At 48.6% G+C, this 11460-nt stretch overlaps 1 protein-coding gene across 1 annotated transcript; it reads right to left on the bottom strand.

Moving 5' to 3' along the window:
* Nucleotides 1-382: 382 nt before the first annotated feature.
* On the bottom strand, nt 383-11417 carry SLC25A5 (solute carrier family 25 member 5). Its single transcript, XM_083486591.1, has 4 exons — nt 8732-11417; nt 4216-4702; nt 3952-4092; nt 383-774 (listed from the first exon to the last, which is right to left on the bottom strand). The coding sequence occupies exons 1-4, from the start codon at nt 8840-8842 to the stop codon at nt 617-619; spliced, it is 897 nt and encodes a 298-aa protein (XP_083342717.1). The 5' UTR covers nt 8843-11417; the 3' UTR covers nt 383-616.
* Nucleotides 11418-11460: the final 43 nt, after the last annotated feature.

Below are 11460 nucleotides of genomic sequence, written 5' to 3'. Positions count from 1 at the left end.
CCTCCTCCTGCTTGCTCCTGTCACTGCTTGTGTGCTTGGAGAGCAGATTTGGCTCACACTCTCCCTCTGGGTGGTTATGCCAGTAGGGCCCAGAGGACAAAGCTATGTAAATTGGTAGAGGTGGCCAGGGCAAGGAGGCGGGTTCATTAGGAGAAGGACCAATCAAGGTCATTTTACTCAAGCCCCCCCCCCCGAAAGCCCCATAGCAAGCACTAAAGCTCCATGCTTCAAAATATACTGCAAAAATAAAACCACCACCCTTATTAAGTCTTCCCAGATGCAATCCACATAATACTGGCACCATTGGCAAAATGCTCATCGATTTAACGGTACGACTCAAAGCTGTGGATAATTCAAGTTATTAATGACAGAATCAAAGCACTTTTGTTTCTGTTTTTAAATTTAAATTTTATTTATCTCAAACTTATTTTAACAGAAGTGACTGAACAAAAATAAAGTTTGAGTCCCATTGTCAGGGGAACAACTTGATAAATGGATCAGGCAAGTAGAACGGTGGCCCTCTGCCAACCAGTAGAAACCTCAGTAGGAACTGATAAATAGTTTTGACGCAGTCCATGAACATAACATAGTAAGTGCCATCCGGGAGGGGAGTAGCTTATGTGTATTTCTTGATTTCGTCGTACAAGACTAGGACAAAAGCACCACCCATTCCTCTGAGGACGTTGGACCAAGCACCCTTGAAGAAAGCCTTGCCTCCTTCGTCACGGGCAATCTTCTTCCAGCAATCAATTGTACCAGAGTACATGATGTCAGCTAAAGAAGAAAAGAAAAAGAAAACTTGGCATGGAAGAGCAAGTGATTCTTTTGATGCATACTGCAATCCTGCTGTTCTGTTTGGCTTCCACACACATATTGATTTGTGCAGCATGAATGCATGCAAAACATGAGTTTAGGAAGAAGCCCCGAGAAGTCTACCATTCAACATGGGTGGGGGGGACAGGAATGGAGTAAAGTGGAATCAGGGGCGAGATAAAGAAGGAATAGGCTTAGTTATGGACTAAGTCATTAGCAGGACAAGGGAACTAGAGGGCTGAGCCAAAGGCAAGAATGGTGAAGACATAGTACTCTTACATCCCACTATCTACCATGTTTACTTTGTGTTCAGGGTAAAAATACCTAACACCAGTGGCAGGCCTACATTAGGGGGCCCCTGAAGCTTGAACTGTTATGGGCCCCCTGTAACAAACAGCAATGAGGCCTGGGTAGCTACTGTTACCTTCTTCAATTGGGTTGTTCCACAACAGATAACAATTTTTATTTTTATTTTATTAACTACTGCATCTCAGATTTTGGTTACAATTTCTGTATAGTGGTACCTTGGGTTAAGAACGTAATTTGTTCTGGAGGTCCGTTCTTAAACTGAAACTGCTCTTAACCTGAGGTACCACTTTAGCTAATGGGGCCTCCCTCCCGCTGCCACCAGAGAACGATTTCTGTTCTCATCCTGAAGCAAAGTTCTTAACCCGAGGTACTATTTCTGGGTTAGCAGAGTCTGTAAGCTGAAGTGTCTGTAACCTGAAGCATCTGTAACCCGAGGTACCACTGCACTGGATTATCTCACATATCAAAGTCACTGGTGTGAACAATTTTTTTCCTATGCCTTATAGTTTTCCAGGTGTGGAACTCAAAATAGATCTACTAGACCCAAAAATTTTAAGCAACGTGGACTAAAGTAACTTCTGGGACTCTTCTGGGATTAGGGGCCCCGAAGTTTAAGCTTCATTAGTTTTATGGTAGATCTGTCCCTGTCCAACAAACCTACTTCTGGGATAATCTGCAGCTGTTCACCAGGGGAGTAGGAAGTGGAACAAAATTCTCCCATTGGCCGAGTGTGCTAGCCATTCAAGGCCACTTATTACCACATGTAGCCAAACAGAAATAAGGATCTAATACTGTAGCACATATTTAAAGGGAAAAGGGTGCCTAGGAACATAAGAAGTTAGTAAAGGTAAAGGGACCCCTGACCATTAGGTCCAGTCGTGACAGACTCTGGGGTTGCGGCGCTCATCTCACTTTATTAGCCGAGGGAGCCGGCGTACAGCTTCCAGGTCATGTGGCCAGCATGACTAAGCCGCTTCTGGTGAACCAGAGCAGCGCACGGAAACACCGTTTACCTTCCCGCCAGAGCGGTACCTATTTATCTACTTGCACTTTGACGTGCTTTCGAACTGCTAGGTTGGCAGGAGCAAGAACCGAGCAACAGGAGCTCACCCCATCGCGGGGATTCAAACCGCCAACCTTCTGATTGGCAAGTCCTAGGCTCTGTGGTTTAACCCACAGCACCAACCGCATCCCTTACATAGGAAGTTGCCTTGTACCAAATCAGATCACTGGTTCACCTAGCTCAGTGCTGTCCACACTGGCTGTCCTTAGTTCTCTAGGGTTTCAGTCAGGAATCTTTTCCAGCACTACCTGGCGATCCCAGGGATCAAATGCATGCAAAGTAGGCATTCTTCCGCAGAGCTACAGCCTTTCGAGCCACTCATCTTGCCCAGCATGATAAAATGTGTTTTCCTTTAGTTAATGGCCACATGTTTGGAATTTGTATAGATTGCAGTGCTTGTGGTCTGTACAAATTGGAAGTACTTATCAAAAGTACCCTGTAGTGGTAAAGAATGCTTTCCCTCTTAAACTATCCAACCCTCTAATTATTCTGGAAGCTTTTGAAGGGAGAAATGGACAGATGCTAGGAGCTTGTATTAAATGGTGAAACTGAGATGCATGAGTTTACTTGACTTGGTCATGCAGCAGGTGAGCTGGATGACCTTTGGGTAATTTCCAGTTATGTATTTAACAAATATTCACTGTTTAAGACTGGGAGAGATCATATACACAGAATGTATCTAAAGGACATTTAGCCCACCTGCTCTCACACAACAGAAACTCCCCTGGCTCTCTATTGCTGCAGAGATTACTAAAGGAGCAAAAGTCAGACCAAAGAGACAGCTTTACCCTGGCTTCCAGAAGTCTAGCATCTTCCTCAAATTTTTAGGTCTTGCATTTCTCCTATAGGATTTTTTATTTTGAAGTAGAATTGGTACACTTGCAGCTAACATAACAGACCCATCAGCCAAGAAGCAGTCCATTTTATGCCTATGCTCAATCTATTCTAATAAAATTTAGAGACACTCCAGAAGGCAGTGTGGCTCTTTTTTCTTTTATAAACCAGTCCCTCTGTCCTTTAGCAAGAAACATCCCTTCCACAACACTCCATTTACCTGTGTGAAGTTTCAGAACAAAGTTGGTCATCTACAAGAGTTGCATGCTTTTGTTTGAAACAAGCTCTAGCTATGATTTCCACCAAGGAAAAGCAGGTAGTAGAGCCAAGCTTGAACTTAAGATATTATCATCAGCAAGAACCAACAACACATAGCTAGAAGGGACACACTTTCAGTCTGGTAAAGTAGACAATGCATTGTGCCCCCAAAACATGCCTGCTAGGTAAACGTAAAGGACCCCTGGACAGTTAAGTCCAGTCAAAGGCGACTATGGGGTTGCGGTGCTCATCTCACTTTCAGGCTAAGGGAGCTGGTGTTTGTGGAAAGGCAGACTTCCAGGTCATGTGGCCCGCATGACTAAACTGTTTATGGCGCAACAGAACACCGTGATGGAAGCCAGAGCGCACAGAAACACCACACGCACAGAAACACCTATTTATCTACTTGCACTGGCATGCTTTTGAACCAGGTTGGCAGGGGCTGGGACAGAGCAACAGGAGCTCACTCAGTCGTGGGGATTCGAACTGCCAGCCTTCCGATCAGCAAGGCCAAGAGGCTCAGTAGTTTAGACCACAGCACCACCCATGTCCCTGCTAGGTATACAGCCACAGGTCCCACATATGTGGGACTGTGCAGACATCACAGAGGTGGCAAAAAGATCTAGCAAAACCAGCTGTGCTTTCTTTGCCCCTGCAGCGGCTTTGATACTTACCACCTCTGCGACCAGATTGCATCATCATACGCCGCCGAACTGTATCAAAGGGATAAGAGGTCAGGCCAGCAACAGCAGTAACCGACTGAGCAATCATCCAGCTGATCAAGATGTGTGTGTTCTTTGGATCAGGAAGCATCCCTGCGAAGTGAAGAAATCAGAAATAAGGGGAAATGCTGTTCTTGAGCATCCATACTTCCGAACTTTGAATGGGAAGCCATATAAAACTACCAAAAGGCCCCAGCAAAAGCCCAAGAAAATTACCTTTTGCAGTATCGTAGATACCAAAATAAGCAGCTCTGTAGATAATGATGCCTTGGACAGAGACGTTAAAGCCTTGGTACAGTCCCCGAAGGCCGTCCGACTTGAAGATTTTGACCAGGCAGTCTCCAAGCCCCTTGAATTCACGCTCAGCCCCAGCTTTTCCCACATCAGCCGCCAGACGGGTTCGGGCGAAGTCGAGAGGGTAGACAAAGCACAGAGAGGTAGCACCAGCAGCACCACCAGATGCCAAGTTTCCAGCAAAGTAACGCCAGAACTGGGTTCTTTTGTCGACGCCACCCAGGAAGATCTGCTTGTATTTGTCTTTGAAAGCAAAGTTGAGGGCCTGTGTGGGGAAGTATCTGATAACGTTGGCCAAGTTACCACGCCAGAAGGACAGGAAACCTTGCTCTCGAGGGATCCGGACCACACAGTCCATGATGCCCTTGTATTGCTTGTCTGCTGTGATCTGCATACTCGCATGTTGCACCTGCCAAAATGGAAAGTGGACATTAAGTCTGGCTGCATAGTCAGTGACGTAATTCATGGCTAAGCCATAGCAAACCATAGCTGATGTTAACCATGGTTCATAAAAGGTAAAGGTAACCCTGACCATTAGGTCCAGTTGCGGACGACTCTGGGGTTGCACGCTCATCTCGCTCTATAGGCCAAGGGAGCCGGCGTTTGTCCGCAAGACTAAGCCGCTTCTGGCAAACCAGAGCAGTGCATAGAAACGCCGTTTACCTTCCTGCCGGAGCGGTACCTATTTATCTACTTGCACTTTGACGTGCTTTTGAACTGCTAGGTTGGCAGGAGCTGGGACCGAGCAACGGGAGCTCACCCCATCGCGGGGATTCGAACCGCCAACCTTCTGTTCGGCAAGTCCTAGGCTCTGTGGTTTAGACCACAGCACCACCCGTGTCCCATACCATGGTTCATAAACCATGGTTAAAACTGAGGTGTCTTCAAGACTATCATTTTAACCATGACTTGCTATGCCACAACTGGATTTATCTCTCTGTAGTCTTCTCCTTAGGCTCCTAAATACTATCCTAAAAACCCTTTCACTGTCAATGCCTCAATGTTCACTGGCAATGTGGCTCTTCCCAAGCTTAAGAAATCTAGCATAGTTGCTCATTTTTCTCCAGAACATGGACCAAAGCTCTAACTTAGCCCGGGGGGGGGGGGAGGTCCTGTGGCCCTTCTAGATGTATAAAGCTAAAGGGACTGTGACTGACTCTGGGGTTGCGGCGCTCATCTTGCTTTATTGGCCGAGGGAGCCGGCGTACAGCTTCTGGGTCCTGTAGCCAGCATGACTAAGCCGCTTCTGGCGAACCAAAGCAGTGCACGGAAACGCTGTTTACCTTCCCGCCGGAGCGGTACCTATTTATCTACTTGCACTTTGATGTGCTTTTGAACTGCTAGGTTGGCAGGAGCAGGGACTGAGCAACGGGAGCTCATCCCATCGTGGGGATTCGAACCGCCGACCTTCTGATCAGCAAGTCCTAGGCTCTGTGGTTTAACCCACAGCACCACCTGCATCCCCTCTAGAAATATACTTAAACAACTTAAACATATATTTTAAACAATAGAACAATCAGTATCAAGCTATGTGAGAAAACATAGTACATCATTCTTTACACACAGAATCAGAGTTGGAAGGCACCCTGACAATAATCTAGTTGAACCCCCTGCAATGCAAAAATATGCAGATGTCCAATACAGGAATCAAACCTGCAACCTTAGCATTATCAGCACCATGCTCTAACCAACTGAACTGTCCAGAGACACTGGAAGTTATAGTTTAAATACTCAAATACAGGCACGTCACCCATATGATAATGAAGATTAATATAACAGATGTTGTGGCAACATTTCTTTCCAGAAGAAGACTACTGGCTGCCACTTGAACTCCAACACCCCTCATTCCCAACTGTTGGGCTGGGGGAGGCTGATGGGAATTGAAGTCCAATAACATCTAGAAGGCCATAGGTTCCCGGTGCCTGCTGTAACCGAATAAAGGGAGGTTATTGGGGAAACCAAGTAGCGCACAGCAAGGCTCAAGTTAGAAGTATCATGTTACAGGGCCTGAATCATTCTTTCTGACTCACAAATACAGCAAGCAGGGACTGTGCATTTTTCTTCCACCATTTAGAACTACAGTGGTACCTTGGTTGTCAAATTTAATCCATTCCGGGAGTCCATTCAACTCCCGGAACCGTTCGAAAACCAAGGTGTGGTTTCTGATTGGCTGCAGGAGCTTCCTGCACTTAACTGGAAGCCATGTCAGACGTTCGGCTTCCAAAAAACGTTCGCAAACCGGAACACTTACTTCCAGGTTTGCGGTGTTTGGGAGCCAAGCTGTTCAACAACCACAAGGTACCACTGTATACACTGATGACAAAGAATTAAGTTTCAGTTTCTTCTTTCTGGCCTATTACAATAGGAGAAAGAACCTGAATGCCCCTTTTGTCCTTTCTAGGCACACTTGACCCAGGCCTAATCACAAACCATCATTTTCAGACCTATGTTAACATAAAGTTTAAGTGCAGTTTTTTGCCTCTGAGGCATGAAAGCAAGAGTGATCACCATGGACTCAAAGTAAGCTTCAGGAAAACACCAGGCCTTCAGGCAGAGATTAAACTTTAGCTTAACAAGACAAGAGAGAGGTAGGCTTAAAAAAAGAAGAATAGAATAGAATCTCAGTCTGATAAGAGAATCCTGTATCCTTGCTGAACCTGATAGGTCATCTCTCAAATCTGTATTCAGGCTCCATTCTATTTAGCCTCTGGCAAGATAGCCAGACAATGCCTGTAATCCAGCCAATGATAACTTCATTGCAAGGTGACCTCTTTTACAAGGGGTTGTGCCCAGATCATCAAGGTGTTCCAGATCTCATAAAGGCCCCAAGGTGTCCACAGCTCAGTGTTCTAAATCCACAGGAGGGACTGGAAGGTGACACGACAAACCTGTGTCCCAAATAAAATGGCCAACACATCTCAATTTCCCATCTACCATCTCTGGCAACTGGCAGCTCTTGCGAGTACTCCATAAGGAGCCTGATCTGGCCCTCCTGCCTCTAGTTGCAGACCCCTACCATAGGTTATGATCAGTACTTTCAATCCACCCACATGACCTTGACAGACCTTCTCTTGCTACAACACCCTAGTTTTTGGAAGGCAAGTTTAATTAAATTTTGACGTTTTACTTTCCCATATGCAGGGAGCCAATCTGTTGATGAAGCAACAATAATACAAAGACCTGTCAGGTGGCCCATTTATGTAGCAAGACAGTTTCAACTTGGTGTCCATTAGAGATTTGCCTTCAAGGTCACCTGCCCAAACTTTGGGGTTGATTCTTTGAAATAAAACCCTCAGTAAGATTTTTATGGAGTTTTGAGTTTTTATCACAGGTTTTAGCACCATGTGCTATATGCCTCCTTCTCATTTACACAGCCAGGTTACTCCCAAGCTCCAAAGGGTCTCCACTTCAAAGACCTTGGGCTTTGCCCAAAAGCAATGGCACGTTGGAGGGGATGAAGTGCCACCTTCGTGCCTCCTCCAATTCCGAGGCGATGCTGCTTGGATGCAGCCACGTTGCCAAGTGGCAGGTTGCCCGCAACGGTAGCAGAGAGAAAGGCAACCCAGGCTCTCTGCGGGGACAGGCCGCGATTTACTCGCGTTGCCCTTCCTTGCCAGCCTCTCCTTCCCCCGCAACTAATCCAACGCCAGGCGGGGATTTGCATAAGCGGAACTAGTTTTCGCCAGCAGCAGCTCCGACGCAAACTGCCAACGAGTGTGGGGTTTCCTCCCCTTCGACCGGCACGTTTAAAGGGAAGAAAAGAACTGCGTGTTCCTTTTGGTACGGGGGCGGGCAGAGGTCGACCGCTTGCCTCGGACCATCACCAAGGCCTGGGCCATACGAAACCCCGATCACAAGCCTAGCATAGAATTTTAGGGCTGAACTTTGATGCCAGAGAAAGCTGCGGCCCACACTCTCTACCAGGGTCAGCAAGAGCCTTTTTCCTGGGCAGGCGGCAGGGCTGGCGCAGAACTGAGGCTGGAAATCTAATTTTGTTGCTCTCTTGGGTTCAAAGGCAGGGAACAAAGGATGCTCCGGCCTGCATCTCCTTGGCGCGACCTTGGTGGGGAAGGTAGGGAAGAGAACCGCGGCTTTTTAAAAAAACTCCCTCGCATCTCCGAGGAGCTGGGATAAGCCACGAGGCCGCAGCGCTTCAGACAAAGGCAGAGCGCAGGATCAGCCTGTCGCGCCATAGCGCACGGAACGTCCCAGCGCAGTCTGGACAAAAGAGGCCTTTCAACTCAGTCGACCCGCCTATGACCTCTTTTGAGGAATCCCTGCCCGGCCCCCTCTTCGTCCCCAGCAGACTTCAAAGCCAGTGAGAGCCACTGCTTAAAAGATCCCCTTCTTTCTTCCCTCCACCCTCTCCAAATCGTTTCCACCGTTCTCCATCGAAAGGCGCGCGGTTCCACCCAGCCACCCACCCACCCCGTGGTACCTGAAGAAGCAACTTGACTCTCTCGATGGGGGCGACCGCTGTCTTGGAGATCGCGGCTGCCACGCCGCCCGCCAAGAAATCTTTCATGAAAGAAATAGCCGCGTCAGTCATGATGCCGGTGGCAAGAAGGTTGAGCGCTCGGGGAAAAAGTGAAACAAAAACTGCTTTAAGATCCGATCGGAAAAGAAGACGTAGGGAGGGGAGATGGCTGCACACACGGAGATGGAAAGCAGGCTGCCGGCTCACTGAGACCGAGCAAATTAAATGGCCGGTTTTTATACCGCGCAGGCTTTAACGTGGGAACAGAGGGAGGGAGGGGAAACGCGGGCATCTACGTACAGCCGCTTCCCAGTGCCCTGATTGGACCCGAGCTGGAGGGAGGAACCGCAGAGAGAACTGCGGTGGCAATGTGTGAGGGTGGGGGAGTTCTGTGCTCCTTCCTTTTGAGGGACCCCTGGCAGCCAGGGAGGGGGTGAGCCTCGGCTGCCTATGATGCCTTAATACAAGGAAGCCCCGATCCTAAGTTGCCAAGGCTTGCAGAGGATGGGGCGCATTGGGAGAAGCGCGCGATGGAGATCGGCTATAACCTTGGAAGGAGGGGGCAGGGCTTCGCTTACGGAACGATGTGGGGTGGGTTTGCACCTGGGTGACGTGCGATGACACAGACGGGGTGTTCCCCAGGCAACCTCAGGAAGGAACAGGCTGTGTGTCCTTAAATGCATTTTCTGGCTGACAGCAGCAAGGTGGAATCGGTGTCCTTCAATAAGAACAGCCCTACTGGGACAGGGACAAATGGACCTGGGAAAGTAGGAGAAGGCAACTCCTGCAGCCCTGCTGGTGCCAAACATATTGCTCTGCCTTCCCTTGGACCACATCAGGGAGGCTCAGAGGAGGGTCTTGTCATCTGGGCAGCCCAGGACCTCCAGACACGCTGTCCAGCAGGGGTGCCAACCTGGGGGGGGGGGAGCAGGCAAGCCCCATCCTGCATAATTGATCACATGATGTGGTGCACACACACCACTTGAAATATCCCTCAACATGGGGGGGGGGGAATTTCACTGGGAGGGCCGAAGAGACTTCAGCCCACAGGAGTTGCCTCCTATGCTGCCCAGGCTTGCTAACTCAGCAAAAAACAACACAGGAGACAGCGGTTATGAGCTACCACTCTCTGCAGCCACAGCAGGCGCTGTGGTTCTTCAGCGGGTTTGACTTCATTCCCATTGTGTGAGCTCCATTGTCTCTCGAGGCAGATACCAACAACTGGATCAGGCCAATAGACCACTTAGTTCAGCATCCTGTTGTTGCACTGGTCAGCCCCATGGCTACGGGACGTCCACAAGCAGGACCTGAAGGTGCAACAGCACCCTCCCCACCTGCAATTCCAAGCAACAGGTAGAGGCATGATGCCTCAGGGTGTGTACTCTTGACAGTGGAGGTTGGTGAATTAGCACGTGGCACACTGTCCCACCAAACACATTCCACCCTCAGCCAGTCCCCACCTGCCTGCCTCATTCCTTACAACCAGCAGAGGATGGCATTGCTTGCCAGCTTCCTCCTCCATAGTGTCAGTGTTACTGTCATGGACTGGTGGGAGGATCCAGCTGGGGAACCCCCAAGGGAAGAAGGCTCAGAGCCTGGTGAGTGGTGATGGGATGATGATCAGTGGTCAGGGGAGAAGAGGGAGAAGACTGGGTAACAGGGCTTAGTGAGCGGGGAGAGCCTGTGGCAGAGAGAAGCCCAGAATCAGTGGCAGACGCAGAAGCAGGAGGGTGGAAGTGGGGACGCCAAGAGGCAGACATGAGTCGGGCTGGTGAAAAAGCAAGGGTGTCTCCCTCTCCTGATGCAACATGCTCCCTTCCCCCCTTGTCTCCCAGAACCAAAAGAGGCACGAAAAGGGTGGAGTAGAGGTTGACTACATGTAAGCAGAGTCTGATTGCCTGGGAAAAGCCCTGACTGTGGGAAGCAGGGACTTTCAGTCTTGGCAACTGAGTTTCATGGAGTATGAGTACGGGCAATGAGCTGCTGTGCTTGTTGGCCTGACACTCAAATCAAGTATGTGAAGATTGTGTTTTTTTCTAATAAAGAGTTAAATCCATCTTTGACCAGCATGCTTGTGTGACCGGCATGCTTGTAGAACTGAGCAGAGAGAGAATAAACAGAAGTAGAATTAATTGGATCTGCCTGTCATCTGCTCCAGCTCCATTTGCTGTGGGGTATCCTGTCTTCTGCCCTACCAGCCCCAATGGGTGTCAGGCAGCCACCAATGCACTCTGATGATGCCTTCTGCTTGCTTGCTTGCATGGATGGATAGAAGGACATTTGTGTGTCTGTGTGTCTAGAAACTAGGTAACATTTACATTCATTGCTTTGCCTATGGACCTTCCCATACCTGGCATGTTACCCTAGGAATGTTGCCCAGAAAGGACTGGGGCACCCTTGGTGTGAAGGAAGTTCCCTGCACCTTGCTAGGGTCTGGCCTGCCTACAAGAACCCATTTCAGTAATAGTGAGACTTCCAATAAAATTGATCCTTCTGTTCTGCACAGATGCAAAATACATTTGCAGCATTCCTGTTCCTCTTTAGTATATATGTAGAAGTGGGGATTTTGGCAAAGCTGGCTTCTCCTATCCTTGTATGACATAATTCCCTCTTCTTTGCACATATGAATATGAGAGAGAACTGGGACAAAGCAGCATTGCAACTCTTTAACCACATCACCATTTTGCACT

This window comes from Podarcis liolepis (assembly GCF_965112155.1).
Source record: "Podarcis liolepis genome assembly, chromosome: Z".
Taxonomy (NCBI): domain Eukaryota; kingdom Metazoa; phylum Chordata; class Lepidosauria; order Squamata; family Lacertidae; genus Podarcis; species Podarcis liolepis.
This window is presented reverse-complemented; position numbering and strand designations above follow the sequence as displayed.